The 25,111-nt window shown below is 40.3% G+C and overlaps 2 protein-coding genes and 1 long non-coding RNA gene across 15 annotated transcripts in view; 2 read left to right on the forward strand and 1 right to left on the reverse strand.

Moving 5' to 3' along the window:
- DPYSL5 (dihydropyrimidinase like 5) overlaps nt 1-4,400 on the forward strand; it is a 133,994-nt gene extending 129,594 nt beyond the window's left edge. For all 7 annotated transcript variants that reach the window (XM_007475963.3, XM_007475966.3, XM_007475965.3 and 4 more), the window contains one exon: nt 1,020-4,400. In XM_007475963.3, the coding sequence (XP_007476025.1) occupies nt 1,020-1,105 (86 nt within the window). In that variant the 3' untranslated portion in view covers nt 1,106-4,400. The remainder of the gene's footprint in view (nt 1-1,019) is intronic.
- Nucleotides 4,401-18,942: 14,542 nt separating this feature from the next.
- MAPRE3 (microtubule associated protein RP/EB family member 3) overlaps nt 18,943-25,111 on the forward strand; it is an 86,126-nt gene continuing 79,957 nt past the window's right edge. For 2 of the 5 annotated variants that reach the window (XM_016425450.2, XM_016425428.2), the window contains exon 1: nt 18,943-19,353. The gene's annotated coding sequence lies outside the window, so the exon portion shown is untranslated. The remainder of the gene's footprint in view (nt 19,354-25,111) is intronic. The other 3 variants (XM_016425437.2, XM_056813155.1, XM_016425457.2) reach the window with 3 other exon arrangements.
- Nucleotides 23,294-25,111, reverse strand: part of LOC107649960 (uncharacterized) — a 62,015-nt gene continuing 60,197 nt past the window's right edge. For all 3 annotated transcript variants that reach the window (XR_008915464.1, XR_008915463.1, XR_008915462.1), the window contains exons 3-5: nt 24,540-24,657; nt 23,918-24,016; nt 23,294-23,501 (exon numbers count right to left, since the gene is read on the reverse strand). This is a non-coding gene — a long non-coding RNA (uncharacterized LOC107649960). The remainder of the gene's footprint in view (nt 23,502-23,917; nt 24,017-24,539; nt 24,658-25,111) is intronic.

The raw sequence follows: 25,111 nt of genomic DNA on the forward strand, positions 1-25,111 counted from the left end.
TAGAGAGAAGACACAGACAATTGAAAGTACACCAGAAGAGAACTATGAGGAAAGTAAGAGGTCTAGAGACTCTACCCTACAAGATTTAGTTGAAGGAACTGGGGTTGAAGGAACTGAGGGTGTTTAGCTTGGAGAAGATTCAAGCAAAGCATGATAGGCATTTTCAAGAATTTGAAGGGCTATCATGGAAGAGAGATTAGACCTGCTGGCTTAGCCAAAGAAGGTAGAATTAGGAACAGTGTAAGGAAGTCACTGAGAGGCAAATAGAGGTTGGATTTCAGGAAAATTTTCTTGACATTAGAGCTATATAGAAGTAGAATGAACTGGCTTCCTTCACCTGGGAAGTCTTTATGCCAAGGCTAATATGACCATTGATCAGGGAAATTTTAGACAGAATTATTGAACACAAGTTATAATTCTGAGAACCCATTTAGCTCTGAGATATCTGTATACCTATTCCCTGGTCCTCTCAATGATCTAAGTATCAGTCTTGTGCTAGCAGCCTAGAGCAAGAACTTAACTGATTCCATTGAGTTTCAAAGATCACTTTTAGTAATAATTCCTAGTATCTCTTTATCCAGGAGCTTTAGGATCTGGTTTACTCATTCATTTCTCAGTACAATGAAAGAATTTTGAAATGAAAAGAACTTTTTGAAGTTTGGTAAACAGATTTTATATGTCAGCAGACACCTCTCAAGAGAGGAGTCCCTGCCTGTTCAGACCTTTGAGATTTATACATATCATCCAAATTCCAGGGTGTCAAGATTTATAATAATATGCCTTCAGGCCAGGGCAGATCTATAGAATAGCCTAAATGGCCTATCCAAGTGAATCAGTAATAAACATTTATTAAGTGCCTACTATATGTCAAGTATCATGCTAAGTTCTGGGGATACAAAAAGAGGCAGAAATGGTCCCTGTCCTTAAGAAGCTTACAATCTAATGGAAGACAAGAATCTAAGTGAAAGGCCTCCAGCAAGATTAGCAGCTTCTCACCCTCTCCTGTTCTGCCCCTACAGGTTCTCAAATCGATGATCATGTTCCAAAGCGAGCTTCGGCTCGGATTCTCGCTCCCCCCGGAGGCAGGTCGAGCGGCATTTGGTAAAGATGCTGACCAGCCTCCCAACTAAGGATGCAGCAGCAGCTAGGCAGCCCACCTTCTGGCCACCACTGCAGGTTGCATGGGGAGGCTGGGCCAGACCGTTCAACGCCTGAGAAGGTGTGGGGGGGGGGGGGAAGGGAGGGCACACAGGACACTTGGGAGCACTTCACATGTCTGAAACGTCATTCACTATGCTTTGAGCCAATTCTAACAAGCACTTTGGGACGATGCTCCTCTTGCTATAGTCCTTTCCTTTCCTGGCCTCAGCAGGCTGCATCTGTGGGCCAGGGAGGACCCGGCACTATGCACTGACCGCAATGCATAGGCATCAACCTCGCCCCAACTCTCACACTTGCCTCAGGCTGAGTGTTTCACACAAGCATCAGCTTGAATGGTGGTCTTCCTAGTCTCGCCAGCCAATGTCCAGGGCACTTTGGCAGAAGTGTTTCAGAAGAAAAGGCCTCCCTTCCCCCTTCCCATGCTCCTTCCTGTCATCTCCCCCTCCCAAATAGCCAAATTCCCAAACCTGCTAGAGTCTTTGCTCCCCAGCCATGTCTAAGATTTCCTTCCCACCCCATAGTTACGAAGTTCATCAGTGGTCCCTGTTCCAAGCCAAGGCATTTATACAGACAAAGCAAATGCACCCTTTGCCAGCTCCCTCCTCCCTTCCTTTTTCCCTCTAGTCACCCTCCCACACTTACAAAGAACAAGCAGCCAAGAAGAAAGAGCTGGGAGCTGGTGCGAGGCCTTGTGCCATGCGCATGTAAATGATTTTGTTTTGCACGATTGGTTTGAGCAGTGGTTTGGTTTGATTTGTTAGTGCATCATGTGGAAAAAAAAACAGTGCTTTTGTGTCACTTAGCGTTAGGATAGAAACGAGGACAGACATGATCCTCAAGAGATGCTGCAGTCAACACCAACCCAAGAGGCAGGGCAGGCATAGAACAAGCCCCCAAACTCCCATCCCCCATATTCGACCCTCTGGATAGTTAAGGGGCCAAAAAAAAAAAAAGTCCTGGATCCATCCTCCCCCAAGCCTGGTAGATAAGAACATAGCTCCCAGATCCTCACAAGGACCAAAATCAGGAATCTGGTCTTGTAAGAATGGCCTGGGCATCAATTATTTTAAAAATTCAGACTTGTATGGTCTTATCCTCTCCTTACTGAGCTCCCTGAGCTGACCAGAGTTTTCAGGCAGAGGCCTGGGCTTTTGTCCTCCCTTATGTCCGGTGAGAGCTATGTATGCCTCCCAAGAGAGGGAGATAAGGAGAAGAAGCACGAGGAAGAAAGGTTCTCACTAAGAAGAGGAGGATGAGTTTAGGCTACAGGGTCCTGTAAGGCCATATATAGGACACCTGCAGCCGTGCCTCCAGCCAGCCTCACCACCACCCCTACCTGCTGCAACTGTCTCCCCAACATTCCTGATGGCTAAACCAGACCCTTCCCCAACATGAAGGGGATTCTTGAAAGGAAATCAAATTCAAGAGGGGGGGGGGTCTACCTTCCAATGCTAAAGACCACTGGGCTCTTCAGTAGGGACACTCAGACACTTTGGAGACCCTATTAGCTACATGAGGTAGGGTATCTCCTATTACCAAATGATGTTCTTTCTTGGCAAAAGAGAAGACAGGAGGAGTTCCTCAGGCCAGGAGTTACCCTCCTTTTCTTGGGCTCTTTTCTAACTACTTAGTTTTAGCTCTGCTCTTATTTAGACCAGTCTTCCATCTGTTAGAGCTCACTGAGGTTCCTAAGCCCTTATGGGAGTTTACCAATGCCCCCTTGTTAGTGCCACTCCAGAAGTTGTCAGAATTCCCCCAACAGCCTTGATTATGCACCCTTGCTGTGGAGAGGAGGCATGAGACAACTTCTGGTTGCCAGTCCTCACTAATAATTACAAAATCATTTGCAGAATTGGACTCCCAAGTGAATTGTTGACAGGGCATGAATTTTTTTTCTTATGACCACGAAAAAAACCTTAAAAACTCTTTGTCTAAGCTAGGACTAGTAGAATATTAGAAACTTGCTCTGTTTTCTGAATTCCAACCTGCTGTGGCATTTTTATATTCAACCTCTACTCCCAACCCAAGTACAGTCCCTCACTAGCATACTAGAGAGAGCAAGACATTGGTGGCAAGAATATAGAAGGCAAATAGTTTGTGGGGCCAAAGCAGATCACAGGAGGTCATAGAAGTGGTGGCCAAGTAGGCAATATTTTTGGTCAGGACACAACACATAGTGACAGCAACTGGGCTGGGAAATGGATTCTAACGTAGCCCCAGAAAGCTATAGAGATGCCAGCTCTGGCTGCTCTGGTCTCTTGAATAAGACTACTATTACCTTTCTCCCCAATTTCTTTGAAGTGGGACTCGGGCAGATGCCAAAGAGCATAGGAGAGAGCTGGCCAGCGAGACAGGCCAGAATTGCTACATAGTTTTGTGGGGAGAGCTTTTCCATATAAGTCCCGATGTTGGAATTTTTGAACTAGATTTAGTGCCCAATGTGGGGAAGGAGGAGAAAAATGGGGCTGTGGAATCATATTCCTTCTCTCAGCATAATTACAGTTCTGAGAGTGTTATTTCCCCCACCCCACACCCAACCTCCTGACCCTTCTATCCATGACCCACCCACACCCAAAAGCTTCTAGCTGAAAAATCAGGAGGTGGTCCAAAATGTCAAAAAAAAAAAAACAGCCCCTCCTCTTCCCCTGAACCCCTTCTTGCCCCTTTACAGAGCCCAAAGCCACCCGGAAGACATTCTTATCTCTCCTGGTTGGAATGAAAAATGGTCTCTGGTTGCATTGAATGCAGCTCTCAAACTGGTCTTGTACTTGCTGGAATAAATGCTGTTTTTCTTGCCTTAGCTGCTCTCTAGGTTTGTGGGGTTGTGTTATGGGAACATTGTGCTACTACTGTGTGTGTGTGTGTGTGTGTGTGTGCTTGTATAGTGCTAGGAATCCACAGTAGGTCTCTGTTAAGTCTGTACCGTGATGAGGGCTTTTTGGACTCTGACCCAGAAACAACAGAACCAAACTGAAACCAAAACCTCCTTCCAGCAGCAGCAGAGGCGATAGGCATGGTCTGGGCTCAAGATGGAACCAGCCCACATCCCAGGCACCCAAGTGACTTTCCTTTTGCCTCCGTAAATGTTATGGTGCTAAAAATGTGTCAGTCTCAAAAGGACACACTTTTCCTGTGCTTTAGCCACCTGTTTCAGACAAAGCAACAAAACACCACCACAAGAAACACCCCAACACATTGTGTTCTGGTGCAGGTTTGTATTAAACTGTAGCTACTTCTCATTTTGTCTCAGTTGTGGTTTTTTCGAGGGAAAAAGGTATATGAAGCCTCTCTTATTGCAAAGGGGCTGCTTGATGTGCAAGGACATTTTGAGAAAGTACTAAGTGCTGGGGGAAAAAAATATCCTCCACTGATTTATCTCCCCTGTCCCATCTACCTTATTTTTTAGCCTTTGGGAAGTCTTTAGGCCAGAAACCTTTTCTTGTTCTCAGATTATGCTTTCAAAAGCTGCTTCCCAGATGGATAATTCTCTACCTATCCTTTTGTATAAAACTCCCCAAAACTTCTGTTTCTTTGGAAAGATTGGCCACATAAGTGGCTAGAAGCAGGACTGATTCTAGAAAAAGTTGGGAAAAACAAAATTTGTCCCTTAATCTCACACTTCTTTTCTGGACTCCCTCCTTTCCTCTCTTCTCATCAGGGACCTCAGTACTGCCTCTGGTTGTCCAAAATCTTACCCATCAGTGTCCTACATCCACCCTCCCTAATAATATACAAATTTCTAGAATTACACTCCTGGGGTAAATACACATAAATTTTAGAAGAAGAATCTGGGTTAACCTAAAAAAATGAACCTCTAATGGTGGGATTTAAAAAATCATGATAAAGTGAAAAATTTCAAGGAACGTGAGGGAATTATTTGAAGGTAAGACGTCTTATATACATACCTTGTCTTCCCATATTATATAAAGTAAGCAACCAGCTCTGAGAGTGACATGATAGGCCTCAAGTGAAAGAACCACATGGAATGCTAAAGTTAAAGTAGAATATTTGGCTACAAAGGAATTTTAATTACTGAAGAGAGGGTTGTTGATCAGATCCTGTATAATAAGCATGACTGTCAACCTAGTACTCATCCTCATGGGATTTGCATTCCATCCAACATGAGATGAGCTTGGGTTCTCAGAGAGCTAGCCCCCTTGCTCCCCTAGTTTCTCCTCTTTTGTAGTGGCTGTGTTTATCCTTAAGGGTTTGGTGTGGATTTATCCATTCAGAATCTTGACTTGAGGCTTCCACTCACTAGGGAAAAAATAGCACTCCTCCAGTGCTTACTGTTTCAATGAAATTTACTCTTGAAAACATAACAGAGATGTACACAGCACTTGAAATGACATTAGAAAGGGGAAAACCAAAATATAACAAAGGCACCAAAATGGGCAGCCTTTCAAATTATAAATCTTTCCTAGACCAAGCAGTCAAAAGCCTAAGGGCTCAAATTCAAACCTCACTTTGTGAGCAGCCAAGCCAACCCCACTAAAAACAACAGTCCAAATGCTTGAATTCAAATTTTCATCTCCCACTTCAAGGGAAAGGGATTAATCTCTCATGACAAAACAAGTCACAGGGTACTGGCTAGATTCCACATGGATGTTCTTCATTGGCCTCCATTCCAGTCCCTGCTTTGCTCCCTATCATTGCTGCTGCTGATAATTCTCCTTTGGCCATCCCTCCCAGTTCTCACTTGGCACTATAATTATCTACTTCCTCCTAGACCTAGCACCCAAGGAGTACACTGGCATATAGGTCTTGTAATAATAAATCATCTGTATCATGTCAGGCCACCATCATTTTTTTTAAGCCCTTACTTTCTGTCTTAGAGTCAATACTGTGTATTGGTTCCAAGGCAGAAGAGTGGTAAGGGCTAGACAATGGGGGTCAAGTGACTTGCCCAGGGTCACACAGCCTGGAAGTGTCTGAGGTCAAATTTGAACCTAGGACCTCCCATCTCTAGACCTGGCTCTCAATCCACTGAGCCACCCAGCTGCCCCCCACCATCATCTCTATTTCACTAAAGTACATATGTTTCTCCTCAGTCTGCTACCATATTCCACATTAAACCTCCCTCCTTGTTCTACACTGCCCTCTCCCAAACCCTTGCCCAGATTCCTCATCCTGAAAGGACAGAGAAGAATTTATTTCCCAGCCAGGTTGCATGGGATATAATTGATCATCTGTGAACATTATAAGCAACGTAACTTGATATGAAACATCGCAGATGTAGGTGCCTAATAGAGTTGCACGTAACAAATATAATAATAGCATATCGACAATTGTTGAGTACCCGCTGTGGGTCAAGCACCAGACAAAAAAGTTCTCCATCTTCAGGGAATTATAGGGAGTTTACATTTTATTGTGGAAGACTATATGTAGACAAGTAAGATATATGTAAAATATGGTACATATATAACCCAGATCAAATTGCTTGCCAGCTCTGGGCGTGGAGCGGGAAGGAAGGGAGAGACAATTTGGATCATATAACTGGAAAACTTATGTGGAAATGTATTACATGTAATTGGTAAAAATAAAGTATAATTTAAAAAACTAAATACATGCAAAATAAATACAAGGCTACATGGAGGGAGGGAGGAAAGGTGCTAAAAGCTAGAGGGAAGAGGAGAGGCCTCATGTAGAAAGTGGTACTTGAACCAAGCTGTGAAGGAAATGGGATTCTAAAAGATGAAGAAGAAGGAGTGCATGCAAGGCATTGGGGACAAGCTGTACAATGGTGGGAAGATGGAAGTTGGAGGAGTGTTGTGGATGAAAAACAGCCAAGTGGTCAGTTTGGCTCAAATGAAACCTATGTGTGGGGAGGGTTCTAGAGGTAGGTCGGAACCAGAACGTGAAGAGTTTTCAATGCTGAAAGGAAGTGTTTATTTGACTGGGAACATGGCCACTACTTTATTGAATTGGCCGATCCTGTGCTATAGAAACATCACCCTGGCTTCTGTCTGGGGGATGACATGAAGACGGAGAGACGATTATAATAACTAGCATTTATGTCATACTTTTAACGGTTTAAAATCCAAAGGGATCCAAAAGCAGAGGCTGTTTATATTAGCCTACATATATAATTTACATAAAACAAATTGTAAACAATGTGGAGTTTGTGGTCTTGCACATAATTTGTTTATACATTTGTTTAAATGTTTTTTGGTGGTGATGGTGGTTAATAAAAATAAATAAATTTTAAAGCACTTAACAGTTTATAAAGCACTTGGCAAATGTCTCACTTTATTCTTACAACCCTAGAAGGGAGGTGCTGCTATAATTCCCATTTAAGATAAGTAAACTGAGGCATAGAGAAGTTAAGTGATTTAACCAGGGGCAAGTGTCTAAGGCAGAATTTAACCTCAGATCTTCCTGGTTCTAGCTGCAGGGTCAACTTCCTCTAAGACAAGGTAGGATGATCAATTAAGAGATTATTGTAATAGTCCTAGCAAGAGGTGATAAAGACTTAAAATAGTAGAGAAGAGGCTGGTATATTGGTTTACCTTAATCCAGACCTTCCAAATCCTCTTCTATACCACCACTATGCACAAAGCATTTAGCCTATGAGGTATTTGGTTGTTTTTTTTTTAACCCTTATCTTCTGTCTTAAAATCAATAGTGTGTATTGGTTCCAAGACAGAAGAGTGGTGAGAGCCAGGCAATGGGGGTCAAGTGACTTGTCCAGGGTCACACAGCTAAGAAGTATCTGAAGCCAGATTTAAAACTAGGACTTTTCATTTTCTAGGCTTGGCTCTCAATCCACTGAGCCTCCTAACTGCCCTCTGAGGTTTTGTGATGGTCCCATTGACTAGTAGGTCCTTCACATGGTTTCTAAGGTCTTTCATCTCTGAAAGAAAAATCTTCTGACACCACTTTTGGTATATCTGGGAGTCACTCAAATTAATTTTGTGATAATAGTTGTAAAGCACTTAGCACAGTGCCTGGCATATAGTTGCTTAAGCAGTAAATGTTCTCTCCTCATTCCCCCTTACTCCATGGGGACATTCCATTGATGCCATGTAAATACAACAGTTCAAATGCTTAGTTTCTTCCTCAAATTATTCTTATTCTTTTTCTTTTTAAACCCTTACCTTCTGTCTTAGATTTAATGCAAATAATTGGTTGCAAGGCAAAAGACCAATGAGGGTTGGGCAACTGGGATTAAATGCCCAGGGTCCCACAGCTACAAAGCATCTGAGGCCATATTTGAACCCAGGACCTTCCATCTCCAGGCCTGGCTCTCCACTGAACCACTTAGCTGCTCCCTCAAATTATTTTTCAGCCTCTAGAATGTCACCAAACTCAAACTCTTTGGGTTCTCTCTTAAAGTGGAAGCTACCATATGCCTTAGATGCTCTTAATTATTTGTTTCTTCTTATCAACTTTTAACTAGAAGGCATGGATTTTTAGGGTGACCAGGGATACCCAGCTAACAAACAGAATTATTCTACCACTATGTTGAACAGCCTCTAGTTCAGCCCCATCAATGTTGACACACCAGAGTTATTCATTGGGTCCAGATGTACTAGAACCACGGTATCCACCTTCTTGCTAACTCCTATGACCTGCTCAGGGGCTTTCAAATGAACATAGATGCCCCTCAGCTATGAACAGCCTTTCTTACCCAGTCCATAGAGACCTAGCACTATATCAGCTATAAAGATACTTCTTATGAGTGACTTTCATAAGATGCCTGGAAGATAATCCTCATTTGAGCTCCGCTGTCCAGCCTGGCAAGACGTTCCTAGGGCGATAGTCTGGGTTGAGTGCAGCACTTGGAGTTGAGTTCAAAATCTGGCTGTGTTGAGATTTAACCTTTCTAATCCTTGGTGTCTTCATCTGTACAGTAAGGATGATAATAGTACATGCAGAGTCTTTCTGAAGATCAAATAAGATAATGTAAGCAAAGTATAAATTTAAAGTGCTATGCAAACATGAGCTATTATTATTTATCAAACATGATACCACATAAAGAGCACTAAGCATAGTCATGGAACACGAGTTCAAACCTCAGCTATCCAGTTCCTTCACCAGTAATAGGAGGGGTTTGGCCTCTTAAGGTACCTTGTAGCTCTAGGTCTACGAGCCTGTGAACTTAACCTAGAAACCAGCCTACAGCAGCAATTTCCTTTTCACACGCTCACTTATTCCTTTCTATATTCTATAGCAATTACTCCCAATGCTGCTTTTACAATATTAACAAGGTGTCCTCAATTTTATTTTTGTCCAGATCTGTAATTTTACCATCATACAGAACTCCCAAAGAGGAAATGTCCTCTATCAATCTAACAACAGTTCTGCAATTTATAGTCTCCTAGTTACCTAAGACACTGAAAGGTTTTGAGTTGCCAATGGCCACATAGCAAATATATGTCAGAAACAAACATTGAACCCAGGTTGTCCTGATTCCATAATTTCAAGTACTGAATGACATTAATCCACTCATTTATATTTTGGCCAGCACCAAGGTTGATCCTCTATCCCCTCCTCTCATTTGAATAACATGAAATTCTCCAAAAAATTTCCCAAATGGTTTATTTTGTCTCATTTTTTGAATGCTATACATTACTTTTAAGGCTGAGGAATACATCATGAAACTAAGGAAATAAAAATTCAGAATGATGTAATAAAAGGAGAACTGAACTTTGAATCAGAAGACCTGAGTTTCTGCCCCAGGTCTACCACTCAATTAGTTTTGTCATCCTTTTCAAATCACTTAGACCCACTGGCCCTCCATTTTTCTCATCTATAAAATGAAGAAATCGGGCTAATTTATTTCCAAGACCTCTTCTGCATCTAATATGTCTATAGATAAGGATTTTTCCTCTCCCCTAAAAAAAGATCCTAGGAGTTTAAAACATCTTTCTTTGTAATCTTTCTGATTACAAATTGCCATGAATGGCAAAAACCTTCAAAAGAATAGGCTATCTTCTTGATAACCCCATTTGGATTTAACTAAGGAGAGAGAGCATCTCAGAAATGGAGGGATGAACAGAATCGATACTAGCTGTGGATTGCCTTGTAGAATAACTACAATTATTGTGGTTGTAAAAAGATCTTAGATCATTTCTAAAAGGGCCAATTAGTCCAAACTTCTAGGCTGAACTTTAGGACAAAACTATGGACATTTAGAGGGAAAGTAATCATAAAATCTTCCTACTGGGAGAACTTAGAGATCATTTGGCCCAACCTTCCACCTAATAAAGGACTATCTTCTATAGTGGTGGTGTCAAACTCAAATTAAAATGGATCCCTGCTGATCACATATTAACTTACAAAATCACAAATTAACATACTGTATTATGTTTTTATTTATTTTGTTAAACATTTTCCAATTACATTTGAGTATGATTCCAACTGCACTGCCTGTGGACCTTGAGTCTGAGGTCTCTGGACTAGAACACTGAGATGTTTAGTGACTTTCCCAGGATCACATAGCCAATCAGAGGCAGGACTTGAACCAGGTTTTGGATACCCAGGAAGACTTCTTGAGTTCCCAAACTCCCCAAATCTTACAAAGTAAGGTTCTCTATCCACTATGCCACATTATCTCTAGTAGAATAATAAGGGGGGAGGGAGGAGAACAAAGGAAAAGAAGAAAGGAACATCAATTAAGTATTTATAAAATACTCAAAGGAGAATAAAATAAAGTTCAGGAGGAGCCCAGACAAGTAGGGAAGTGTTGGTATTATATTAAATTTAACATGGATTTTTAAAAACTAATCTGAATGTAATAGAGATTCACAGTTTCATATGCAATCCTCTTTTTCTGGTCATCATATTCAGAAGTATTTATTTTTCAATGTTAATTAATGAGCAATTTTTTTTCATTTTGAATGTGTATTTATTCACATTCACAGATAGACAGACTTCTTCCTCTATGTTCTTAGTGTAGAATAACCACAGCTACTGTGGTTGGAAAATTATCTTAGATCATTTCTAAAAAGGCCAATTAGCCCAAACTTCTAGGTTGAACATTAGGAAGGAATAGATTTCTGATTTTTATTCATAGCTCAGCCTCACAAATGGGAATGGAGGCAGAGTAAGTAGGGAAATCATGATACCTGAGTTAGATATCTTGAGCACTCAGAACCTCCAAAACAGGCACTTTTTGCCTTCAACCCTCTCTAGCTTCCATTTGTTTTTCTTGTCTAACTAACTGTCTAGCAATTGTTCCTTTGAAAGACCTTTCATTTGTGAGTCTTGCAGTGATATGCTTAGCAACCCTAAAGTCCCTCTCAGCTCTAAATCTATGATCCCTTGATCCCCAAAGAGTTTACTTAGATCCAGGATAAAAGAGAAGGTCCCTTTCAGTGCTGTGTTCCTGGGACTGAGTTGGCAAAAATGATGAGGTTTCCAACAGTCCTGCTACTCAGAACTATCCCTTGGAAATCTAGGTGTTACCTACTGATCTAAAAGATGAGCTAAAAGGATGGGTGTTTCCATAATAGCTCAGACCTATTCTACCATGGAGAAGAAGAGGAGTCTACAAAGGAAAGTCCTGTCCTTCTGGTCGACCCTGGTTGGATGTGGCAAGGAAGGGAATTTGAACAGGAGCCCTGTGAAGAGACACATGTCATGTTTAGATATGTCGGTCACTTGCAGATTTGATGATCTGGGTTCACACTCTCTGAGCATAATATTAATCAGTTTAAGGAAAGAAGAGTGGCACCAATAACTCTTCTTTGGGTGATATACATGTGAGAAGTTGCTCAAAGGCTTTGTCTGTGGCACCTCTGATCTATTCTAAAACCAATGTATCTAGAAGAACCCAGAATGTAGTGGCAGGAGATATAACCCTTTTCCTGAGATATAGATCCCTTCCAGATCTCCTGTTGGAAAGAGGAAGGAGTCAATGGTAGTCACTAAAAGGGAAAGCAGAGAGAAATCCAAGCGTGGGGCTTCTAGAAGTTTATACGTGGTCTGGATAATGGTGCAGGTCTGAGGAGGTAATTTAGTCAATAGTAAGGAAAATTATTTTGGCATAGTCTTTTGGAATGGTTAAGATTAAGCTTTAATGAAGAGAGATAAAGATCCAAAATATGATTTATAAGCTCCTCTATCTGATTGTAAATTCCTGTGTGAGGAGCAGGAAGGATCTGGGACAGTCATATTTTATTTTTGTATTCCTGGGGCTTAGTATAATAGCACAGTAAGAGTAAGCTATCAAATTATTATGAATAAATAGGACACTGACTGTTAAATGAAGCCTCTGGTAGTGATTTCTATAACCTATAGAAGGATAATGTTAATAATCCAGCAAGAGGGTGCAGTGTATGAATTATCTACAAGTTGGCTCTTTATTTGAGCCTTTAGCCCCACATTGAATTAGAGTACTCCCTCAGGCACATGGACAAGATTTTTGCTAAATCATGTAATTTTTGCTAAAATCATGTAATGTCCCTTTTGCCCACTAGAGGACACTCGGCTAACAAACACCTAGACTGAACTACAGGCAAGCCCAGACCCTTGATATGAATTAATCTTTTCCTAGATGGATCTCAAATTAATCTAGGGAAGAAAATAAAATATTATTTAAAATGCAAAAATATGCACTATTTCAGCTCAGTACCTCATACAGTCTCTGATCCACTCTCATAATCTATTGCATTCAAAGATTCAAAGATTTTCCATAGTGTGATCACATTGTTTATCCTATAGAGAATAACCTGAAAGCAAACTATAGCAAATATTTTTGCATAAAGGCATTAGTCTACAAATAACTCCAAGCCCTCTTCTCAGATTCCTTCATATCTTTGGGTGTGAAGGGAAGAAGTCCCATCACTAATACCAGCAGATTATGAAAAGAAGTAACTGAAATGAGCAGGGTATTTCTAGAGGCAGAACCCAAGAAGTTTTTCTAGGTTTGGCAAATACTCCATGGCATGAAAGGGGCACTGGGATAGAACAATGGCTGCTTAGCTCTTTGTTAGAGAAGTAAGGACTGAAATCCTTAAGAAGAAAAAAGCAATGAGACTAGGCCTTTTGGAATGGGAGAATTGGCCCAAAACTGAAAAGGTCACTGGAGGAGTAAAGTAGCAAAGTTGAGAAAGAAACAGACAAATGTCTTCATCTCTGACTGGCAGCAAAGGATTATGCCTATTCAACTTTATTTCTCTATTGTCTGACCAACTAGTTAAGAGTCCTATGGGAAAATGAAGAGAGAAAGCAAGAATCATTATCCTAAGCTTAGTCTGTTTAGACTCCCACCAGTTTAATAGGAGTCATTGGACCATGGCAGAAATGGATGATGATTGAGAAAGGACTCTTCTCTGGGATTCAAAGCTTAAAGCCCAAAGGGAACAGGTGAAATAGAAAGAATAGAATGGGGAAATTTATATTTGGGATGGGAGGAAGGAGGAAAAATTTCTGTGTAGATTTCTCCAACATGAGTATTTTCCTGAGGCCTCTTCTCCCTTTCCACATTCTGTCCCAACAACTTTATATTTATTTCAAATATATTTTATATATATATATTTATATGTATACCTGTTGTATTCTTCCACCCCCAATAGAATGTAAGCTGCTTGAAGGCAAAGACTTTTCATTTTTGTTTTGTTTTTTATCTCCATTGTCTGGCATAGTACCTGGCACATAGTAGGCAATAAATAAAGTTTTGTTGATTGGGGGGGAAAAGAAAGGAAAAAAAGAAAGAAAAGAAATGAGTGGGAAATCCAGTCAAGATAGAGAGGGAATAGGAGCAAAGTAGCCCAAATCTCACCCTTGTACTCCAGAGAAGATAAAACAAAAAAAGGTCAGTTCAAATAATGGTTAAGAAATAAAATAGAGAAACTAGAGTTAAGCCACTCAAAAACTTTCAGGTATTAATAAAACCGGAGTCACAGTCAAAGGGACTGGGAAGAGTCAAATAGCAGTTGGAGACCTCTCAGCTCCAGCAGCCTCAGAATGTTCCAGCTAGGAAGTCCAAGGTAGTCCAAGAGCCCCAGAGAACTCCTGTGAAGAAACCCCAGGACAGTTAAACTCAGGAAACTTTTTGCCCAGATTAAGGCAAAGCTCCTCCAAGGAATCAGCTATCAACTGACACATTCTAGGAGCTCTGAAAGTTTGTCATGAGTTGATATAAGCCCTCGGGCTTCATCACCTTGAAGAGTTCAATGCTCTGTACCTAGGATAGAGGCAGACTTGGGACCTACCTGCATTTTTGTCTGACAGACACCAATGGAAGGCAGAGTCAGTGGTATGGAACTCCTTATTGGCAAATATGGAGGAAGGGATGAATATCCTGTTCAAATGAAATTCCCTTTTGTCTAGATTGGACAAAGGAGGGTTGAACATATGCACACAAAGACTTTGCTGTAGAAAAACATTAAAATAAATAAGGAAATAGACCAGAACAGCAAGAGGGGAAGGGAGTAGTAAGAGTATGAAACTTTGTCAAAGGACCTGGGTTTGGATCTGAGACCTGCTTACTGTCTGTGTAATGGAGGACAAGTTATTTAACCTTTCTTGATCTCAGATCTTCATCTGTGGCATAAGGGGGTTGGGTTTGATTGCTTCTAAAGTTCCTTCCAGCTCTAAACCTATGACCTTACATATGACTTGTTGAGACCAAAGAAACTAAAGTGACTGCAGCTTTCAAAAAACTGACCAATGAAAAGGTTTTAGAGAAAAGATGGGAAGTTCTGATATCATGCTGATTTTGAAGTAGCCTTAAGGCATTCAGATATGTCTTTGAGGAAGAAGGAGCACAGGCTAAAAAGTGAGTCTTCAGAAGCCATTTCTACTCTTCTCTGGGATCCAAAGTTTAAAGCCTAAAGGGAACAGGTGAAATAGAGGGAATAGAATGGGGAAATTCATATTTGGGATGGATGGAAGGAGGAAAAATTTCTGGGTAAATTTCTCCAACATTATTCAAAGCCACAAGTTAGGCTAAAGAGAGATCTGGGAATTATCTTCATACTATGCAAATTGATTTTTAAAAACAGTATGAGGAATAAGAGTTTTACTATGATAACATGAATGACAGCAGAGACCCCAACTTACAATAATAATAATTGTTATGTTAACATGATAATTCTCTAGGCTACAAGTACCTAAATTTATTATTTATGTGCACTTCCCCTAAATATTTTCATTTCTCACAGCACACACATTTTCCTTTAGAAGTTTTAAACTTTGATTCTCACCCATTCTGCTATAAATTTTTTTTGCAAACCTTTGGGTTGCAAACTACATTTAAACTAATCCTCTTCATTCTATCTGTGCACTAGGAAAGATCACCTAACAGAATGGATAAGAAATTGCCTTCCTTCTACTGCTAATATCTACATCCATTACAGAAAGCATAGTACATTGAGATTCTGGATAATATGACATATTATTATAACTACATTGTTTATCCTAATAAAATATGTATAATAATATGATGACAATACATTAATATAATAGTAATATTCATTGCAGTTAAAACCACTGTGGCATTTTTGGTGGAAACAGAGTAGGTGCCAGTCAATTTGAGGAAAAATGGACAAGATGTGGCACATGAATATGTAATTGAATATTATTGTTTGGTAAATCATTAAGAGCTTTATGAACTGATACAGAATGAAAAAACCCACCAGGAAAATAGTATATGTAATGATTATAATAATATAAATGAAAACAACAATAGGAGATAGCTACACTCAGATTAAATGTAATTAGTACTTTTGTACCTGTAGTACTGTAGTACCTGTAGAACAGTTGAAGGGAACACATTTCTCTCTTCTTTGGAGGCATGACCCATGGGGCACTATAGGTATAGAAGGGTATATATATATATATATATATATACACACACACACACACACACATATATATAGCATCAAATGTAAGTCACTTTGTCAGTGGATTTTGCTGAACTATATTTCTTTTATATAAATATTATCAATTTCATATACTAACTATATTTCTTTTTTTAAAGGCAAGGCTTATTGTGGAGAGAAGCACATTAGGAAATAAGTGGGATGTTCCAAAAAACCCAAAAGGTATCAATAAAACTTTTAAAAGAAGGAAATCTTTGGAATATTGTAGCAGAAAAGTCCAAATCAACCTTGAAGGACTTGGAACTGGTAGGTAAAAGAATAAGGAGAGAAACTTCTGAGAGACAGAAAAAATTATTAAAATCATTAGAAGGGGAATTCAGAAAATACTTAAAGTATGAGAAGGAGGTGATGGGCTCTGTCAAAATGAGTAGTGGGGTCACAGAAGAGAAAAGACTAATTCTTAGACTAGTCTGTGACTATAAAGGTAGCTAAGAGACCTTTGTGAGAGGAGAAGGAGGGTATTTTCAGCCAAGAACCCAGAAGCCAAACTAAACAGATCAAAAAAGGGAGCTGATTAAAAGGAAAGTCAAAACCAAATGACAAGGGTGTTCAAAAATCATAGAAATGGAAAGGTGATAAATACAGGAGCCTAGTTCCTTTCTGGGGAGGTGCATCTAGGGGCTTCAGAAAAGAGACATACAGCTACCTGAATATGGAGGATGATAAATGATCAGGTTAAAGGTGAGACTTTCTGGCAAGATGATAATGGTTAAAAACAAATCTTTGCTGAGAGGTAGTCAACTATAGGTACAGAATGAGGCACACATTTTTAGACATGACCAATGATGACTTGTTTTATTGTACTTACTTGTTACAAAAGAATTTTTTATTGTGGGAAGGAGTGATTTATTGCAAAGTAACATTGATGAAAAAAGAAAATATAGTTGGGATGGGCTAGTAAGCAACATCAGAGACTTTTATTTGTCCCTATACACTATTAACTTATTGCGAAATTATTTCCCCAATATAAACATTCTTTCTCTGCTCTGGGAAATTGTAACAAATGAATCTATAATTCTCTCTTCCATTTTTCCTTTTTTCTTAGCTCTGAGCCCCTAGTCACTAGCAAAATGTCATAGTTGTACATTTTTTCTTTCCTGTAATACTCTTCTCAATTTCCTATTTCTATTTGTATCCTAAATGAGTACACCCAATAAAGAAAGGCAATTCATTTTTAAACCCTTATCCTCCATTTTAGAATCAATACAAAGTATTGGTTTCAAGGTAGAAGAGTTGTAAGGATTAGGTCCAGGGCCCAGGGTCACACAACTAGGAAGTGTCTGAGGCCACATGTGAACTCAGGACTTCCCATCTCCAGGCCTGGGACTCTTAGCCTAGTTGCCTTTGGTAAATATTGTTTTAAGAAAGTGACTTGCTTCTACCTAGAGGCAAGCGTTCAGGCTTCTATGAAAGAGTCCAAAAGGAAAAAGAAATAAAAATTATAACTGTGGCAAAAAAATGGAATTTGGGGACATGCTTATCAGTTGGAGAAATAGCTGAACAAGTTGTGGTTTTTATTGTGATGGAATACTATTATGCTATAAGAAATGATGAGGGTAATCGTTTCAGAAAAACCTGGGAAGATATATGAATTAATGTAAAATGAAGTGAGTAAAACCAAGAGAATATTGTACATAGTAAACGTAATACTGTAAGGATGATTTCAGTGAAAAGACTGTGAAAGACTTAGCTACTTTACAGATCCCCAGAGCACACCATGAAAAACCTTGTTTTAATGACTACTATGAGGCTGTTCCTTCAAAATATTGTGAATCCATATAGAATGTATCTCATGCTTCTCCATTTTGTTTGGATGGATAGTAGAAGATAATAAAGTTTCTTTTTTATTATTAACTTGACAAACATTTGCATAACTAAGGAACAGAAACAGAGTGGTATATGAAAAAAAAATCACTGCAATGATCCAAGACAATTCCAGAGGCGTCATGATGAAAAATACTATCAATTTCCAAGAAAGAACTGAAAAACTCAATGCAGAATGAAATATATTGTTTTCTGCTTTATTTTCCTTCCTTTTTTGCAACATGACTAATACAGAAATATATTTTGCATAACTTCATATATATATATATATAATGAAGGTCATATTGCTTGCTTTCTCAATAGGTGAAGAAAGGAGAAGAGGATGGAAAGGAATTTGGAACTTAAAATGAAAAAAGAAAAAATAAAAGAATGATAACCAGGAGCTTTGTAGAGGAATCTTGGGTAGAAAGGACTGATGCCCTGATATACCTTATGTTTAATTGATTCACTATCACAGCCTCTACCCAAGCTCCACTCTGGCTTTCCAGGCCTCTCCTCCTCAAGCTCCATGTGTTTTCAATGCATATATACAGGAGCTGGGTTCCTCCTCTATGTCCCAGAGGGCTGGTAAATTATCATTTTAAAAAGGAGCAGCCAGAGCAAGGTCCTTTAAAAATTTCACCCTGCCAATGACCAGTTCCCCCTTCCAGTTCAATCAGGGAACTCCATCACCTTTTGTATAAAGAACACCAGGCTATCTCCAATCTTTACTTTGTTAGCATATTAATTAATATCTTTGTTATCCGTCCTTTATTTTCTGTGATTACATCGGGTGAAGGGGAAGGGAATCAAAATTTCCTTCTCCCTTTATGAAAAAAAAAAAAGAGTATGAATAAAACATTTTTTTTTTAAATAGCAGGCAAAGTCGCAGATGCTAGAGATAGACATCACACTACTCAAACATGATGGGGAATCCCATCATAGACTACGGAGTAGAAATACTAGCCTATCTCTGCTCGTTCCTTTTGCTACGGAATCTGAGTTCAGCTTCTCCTCTCTCTTATAGGATAGAAATGTGTTTCCTTCTTCCAGACGATTAGTTAAAAGGGGGGAGGGAGGGAGTTGTCAACTAGTTGCCAGGGGGAAAAGATGAAAAGGTTGTTCCCAGTTGCTATGGTGACAAGGGAAGAGTGTTCCCTGGTTCCCGAAGTGACTTAGGAGGCCTGTACGGTTCCCCGTTGATATGGCAACGTAAAGTGGCCTGTTCCGTTGCTAGGGAGCGGAGAGGTATAGGCTGTCCCTCTCTCCCTGAGCCCGGTTGCCGTGGAGACAGCGGGTGGCCTAGCTCCGCCCCCTCGGACTCTGACAGCGGCGGCCGCATTGCGCCTGCGCAGTGCTCTCTTACCCCCGCAGTCTCTGTGCGTTGGAGCCGGAGACAGCGGCGGCCTCTGCTTAGGACCCTCCACCCCGGAGCCCCCAATCCTCCGGGCCGGCCCGGAGCCGCAGCTACAGTCGCCTCGCCCGCCCCCCCTTCCCCATCCGCCGCCCGCCCCCTTTCCCCGCTGCCGCCTCCGCCGGAGCCATCGCCTCGTGCACTGTGAGTCGGGGCCGAGGCGACGGGAGCCGCCGTGGGGCTGAGTCAGCGAGAGGCCCGGGCGGGGGGAGGGAATGTGACAGGGTGGGGGGCGGGCCCCCAGGCGTCCCCGGCCTTTTGGTGTCCCCCACCATCCGCTGGCTGCTGTCCCCAGGGGTCCGGCTTCCTCCTTCAGCAGGCCTACCTGGCAGCCACTCCCCCTCCCCAGGCCGCCCGGGGCCTCCCCCCACCCCTTGGGGGTTTCTCCTCCCCGCCCACTACATGGGGCCCCCTCCGCACCTCTAGTCTTCAAGGAATCATTTCTTTCCCCCCCTTCCGTCCTTCCTTATCCCCCCCACCCCCTACCTTTCCTGAACCTGGCATCCTTTATCCTCTCCGGTTTTTTCTTCTGGTGTGGGCCAGGAAAGATGGAGAGGGAGGGGGGGGATTGGAGGGGGGAAGAAGAGCTTGGGGGGGGGCCCATCCCAGGAGCTGGAAATCAGTTTGAGGCTATGTCAAAGACCCCCTGCCCATTCCCTCACTCTCTCTTGCCGGGACTGGTTTGGGGAAACAGATCTGGACAATCCCAACTGGTTGTTGAGTCCTGTGATTTCAGAACAGCTTGGGGTGGGGGTGGGGAGGTAGCTCAGTGGAGGTGAAGGAAGGGATTCATAGCCATCGTTTTCAGCTAATGTTTATGGGGCACTCACTAGAGGATGGATGCTGTTCTAGGTGGGGCAGTCCCTCTGCCCTGTTCAATCTAATCTAAAGAGTTGGGGTAATGAGGGAAGAAGTCTACATTTGGCAGCTAAGGTATGGTGTAGTGAAGACCTTCTTTTCACCATGTGATGATTAAGATGAGTAAGTTATCTAAAGAAATTTTTCTTTAAAATACACTTATGGTTGAAAGGACTGTTTGAGACTACCATAACCTTTTTCATTGCTGTTTGCTTTTATGATTTTGATATGAACAAGGGGTCAGAGTAGAAAAATCTCCAAATTACCTTTCAATTCTGATATTTTAGGAGTCTGACTTAACCTGCGTTATAGCAAAAAACATAAATAACTGTGTTATATAGTATTCTACTATATTTGCATGGGGAAAGGAGATGAAAAAAATATATACTGATGGCATGCTAGTATATTTGAAGTCTGAACTGCAAGTCCTGGGCCTGAAGCGCCAGTCTTCAGCAGTGACTCTGCATGAGGACTGTTCTTCTTGATAGGAACAGTACATAGGGAAGTATATTGTTCTAGTCGTGACATGGGTCCTGATGGGTTACATATACTGGCTCATTTTTGCCTGCCCCATCAGAGTAGGGTAGTTCTCAAATACTTTTATTTTTTTTAACAGAGCCAAAATCTGCATTGAGGTCAAAGCTATGATAGCTATGCTCAGCCAGGATCAGTTTTTAAATTAATATGATACAATATAAGAGCTTTCTAACCACTCTACTTTTATATTTGACAGTTTCCTGTGATTCCTTTTTCTTTTTCCTTCTAAATTTCATTGCATGGCAGTTAGGCAAATGTAAACATAAGCTAGTTTCACTAGTTGGGTTCTACTGTATTAGGTCTTTGAATTGAGTTGGTCTTTGAGATTATGGTTTTATACAACAAAGATGGAAAAATAAGATGAATTATCTACTCAGTTGAATTTGCTGATTGCAGACAGTAATAAATCATGGTGTATTTGACTCTTAACTTTTCCCAGCCACTGCCTTTTAGCAGCTTCCTTAGACCTCCCTGATGCACATCAAAATAGCTCAGGTGACTGCCACCCTTGCATAAACTTAGATATGAAGTTTCAGGGAGAACAGTATTGGATCCTGTGTCAAATGTCACATACTATATTTGGTGGGATGTATCTTTCTCTGGCATGATAGTGACTGTGAGGTCTGAGAGTTCCATTACTTTTGTGTTTCCCTCTCCAACTTCTGTGTCAGACAGCTTGATAAAATGCCTGACTGATCATGATCATGGCTAAAGAAAGCAGCTGGATTGAAGAGATGTTCATCTTGCCTTGAGTAGACTTTGAAAATTGTCAGTGTTAATTGTGAATGGAAGAAGGAAATTCATTATGATAATGGCATGTTAGGAAGGTGTTCCAGCTCTCTGTGGGGTAGGAGTATGATGGTTTAGTTCATCAGGTTGGACTTACATGAATTATTGTTCAGATTTTTTTTTAGTCATGCTTGACTCTTCATGACTTCATTTGGAATTTTATTGGCAAGGATTCTGAAATGGTTTACCATTTCCTTCTCCAATTAATCTTATAGATGAGGAAACTAAAACAAAATTAAGTGACTTGCCCAGGGTCACAGCTATTAAATGTCTGAAGCCAGATTTGAACTCAAGAATTTGAGTCTTCCTGACCCTAAGTCCACTGGGACTCTATCCACTGCATTACCTAACTGCCCTTCTTAAATGGATTAGGCTTTTTAAAATATGTGTCAGTTTAAAAATTATAGTGGAAACCTTTCCACCTGAGTCCTTGGAGAGAATATTCACAGTAATTGAAATCATAAAAATACTAAACTTGGAAGATTGGACTAACATTATGGGCTATTAGTTATATTAGTTACATTATTCTTTTTATATATCTAATTGTGCTTTGAGGAATAAATAATAATAACTTTATATAGCATCTACAATGGACCAGGTAGTGTACTAATCACTTTTCAAATATTTCAGTTGATCCTCACTACAACCCTGGGAGATGAGTGCTGTTATTATATCCCCATTTTACAGATGACTGAACTGAGGCAGATAGAAGTTAAGCAACTTGCCCAAGGTTACACTGCTAGCAAATGTCTTAGGTTGGATTTTAACTCAGGTCCTCTTGACTTCAGGCCCAGTGCTCTCTCTGCTGCACCACTTAGCTGCCTCTACATGTAATAAACTGTTATGAGGTATCTATATATTTATTTGCCTTACAGCTTTATGTTAAATATACTGAGAAGCAGCATTGTAAAATGGATAAAGAACCAAGCTTAGTCAGAAATGCCTGGTTCAAGTCCTACTCTGATCGTATATGCTGTGTGATTCTCTTGTCTTTAACTCTTGTTAAGTTTCAGGCAGGGTTCTGGTCTGCATTGGTAGAGGAAGTTTCCTTGGTCAAGAATTCCTTACACAGTGGAATTACTAGTTTAGTCTTTGCACCTGTTAAATAGCCTATTTTTCACAACTGATGCACCATCCACATGGGATCCACTTGAAGCTGTTTTTCTAGTAGTAGATTTGCACTGGTCTATTCACCCTTCCTCACCCAGTCCCCCTTATAATAGCCACTCAGGGTTAAGAGGCCCATAGTGTGACAATGAAGCAGAGAATATGGGGATTGAACCCATGCCCTTTGCCTCAGTTAGTATGGTATTCAAACCAACTGACCTAACCAGCTGGCATTTTGCATCTGCTGTTCCTGACTTTGGCCAGACAGGCTCAGTCTTACTGAATGGAAGCTAAATAAGATTATATTTTGAGTCAAAATTAACCCTGCCCATATTTGTTGAGACTCCTTTGAATAGTGATTAAGGATTTTTACTAAAATAAAATTAACATGTACAATTATCCACAACTCTTAAAGTATCTTTAAACTTTTCTAATCATAGAATGTTAGAGCTGGCAAGGATCTAGTGTAGATCTCTATGCCAACCTCCTCATTTTATAAATGAGAAAACTAAGACCACAGGATTAAATTAATTTGCCCAAGATTATATAGCTAGTATAAGGCTGGAGACAAGTTTCTTGATTCCCAGAATGAATATTCTCAGTATTCTTTACATCATGCTGCCTCATCCCTGCTATTATTGACAAAATAATTTGCCATTATATAATTAGCTTTATAGATATGGATTGTTTCCTCTCTTGGCATTTAACAGAGCCAGGACCATTTTAGCATGAACCTCTCCTCAAATACTCATTCCTGCCACCAAAAAAGAGAATTCATGCTTACTAATTCTGATTTCAGAAGATGGTTTCCAGTTTTTATTTTTTGAGCTTGAATGAAACTAACACAAAGGATGAAGAGTTGAGTGTTTGGGGTCTTTCTCAGATCTGTCTCTCTCTAGCTGCTTCCTTCTAAAAGCAAAGGGATGTCTGAGTTGTGCTTTGCTACTACTTGACCCATCTTCCTTTCCCTAAGTAGCCAGAAGGAACCTCCAAACTCCAGCCTATATTCATACAAATAGAAAAAAATGAAAAAGCCTTGTGATTATTACTGAACATTACTTATTCCATATTGAAATGCTAGGAATAATGCTCTATCTTTTCAGGTAGTTCCTTAGTTCCTCAATGATGAGTTTGGTCAGAAATACAGGGAACATTTTATCTTGTAAAGATCTGGCATATAAAATGTTGTTACAACTGCCAAAGTAAGACTATATGAAATGCCCCTTTGTCTCTAGATTTTCAGCTGACCTGGTTATCTGAAAGGCTGGTGTATGCAGCATTTGGCTATTGGAGCACAGGCTCAGTATGTTTCAATATTTTGTGGGGATAGCTATTCCAATTAGTCCCAGGATGATTTTGGCAAGTGCCTATAATTTCTAATGGAAAAGCAACCCAGGTTTTAAACAATTTTACTTACTTTTGCTTCAAGAATGAAGGTGGGTACAAGTTTAATAAGTAAACTTGGCCAAGGCAGCTTCGGCTCAGGCACTCCCAGAGTGAATAGGGCATGTGTAGCCTGGAAAAGAAAAGAGTCAGGAAGATTATGATAAGTGTCTTGTAAGTATCCAAAGGGCTTTCATGTAGAAAAGAGATTAGATTTGTCCTCTTTGGTCCCAGAGGGCAGAACCAGGAGCTATTGCTCCTGGTGGAGACAGTGCAAAAAGGTAAATTTAGGTTTGATATTCAGAAAAATTCCCTGGGGATTAGAGCTCTCCCAAAGTAGAATGGGCTGCTTCAAAAGGTAATGGGTTTCACATCTCAAAGGTCTTTTAGGCAGAGATTGGAGAACCATTTGTAGAACAGGATGTAGTAGGGATTACTCTGTTGTTGGCTTAGTTGACCACTAAAGTCCCTTCCAACTTTTGAAACTCTATGATTCTATGAAATAACAAAGGAGTATCAAAGGGGAAAGCAAGGAAGACAAGTCTGAAATTTGTAAAACAACCTTAATAGAGTGGAGAAGTTTTGTTTTTGTTTTTTTTTTAATCATTCTGGTTGACAGCTGCTTCATAAGAAGTTAGAAAAGAGATTCTACTCACTAAGAAGCTTGTTGGTTTAGGAAGGCACCATGGTCTAATGGAAAGAACACTGGGTTTGGACTCAGGATGTAGGTTCACTTGGGAAAGACACAACCTCTCTGGGCTTCAGTTTTCTTATCTGTAAAATAAAAGATTGTATTGGGTCAATCAGCAAGCGTCCAAGAATTGCATCATCATGGAGATTTCACCAACTCTGATACTCTAACCTCATCAGGACCCTCATTTACCTCTGCCCCTCTCATTAGAAGGCTGGAAGGCATCGCAAAAAAAAAAAAAAAACTCCTTCCAAAACCCCATTTAAAGAAGACTCAGAAGTGCATACAATTATTTCCCACTGACTACACTGCTTGAATTAGACTTTACCATTATCATGCCCCAACAGTTGTATACCGGCATTACATAACACAGTTCCTGACACAAAGGAGGGACTTAATTGTATTACTATGCATTGCTAAACAATAGCAAATTTTTAAAAATCTCTACTTGCAAGAGCTTGAAAACAGCATGTATGTTTATAAGTAAAAAGAATAAATACAAAATTAATAAAAAATAAGGAGGAAGGACACTAGCAG

This window comes from Monodelphis domestica, chromosome 1 (genome assembly GCF_027887165.1).
Source record: "Monodelphis domestica isolate mMonDom1 chromosome 1, mMonDom1.pri, whole genome shotgun sequence".
NCBI classification, from domain to species: Eukaryota; Metazoa; Chordata; class Mammalia; order Didelphimorphia; family Didelphidae; genus Monodelphis; species Monodelphis domestica.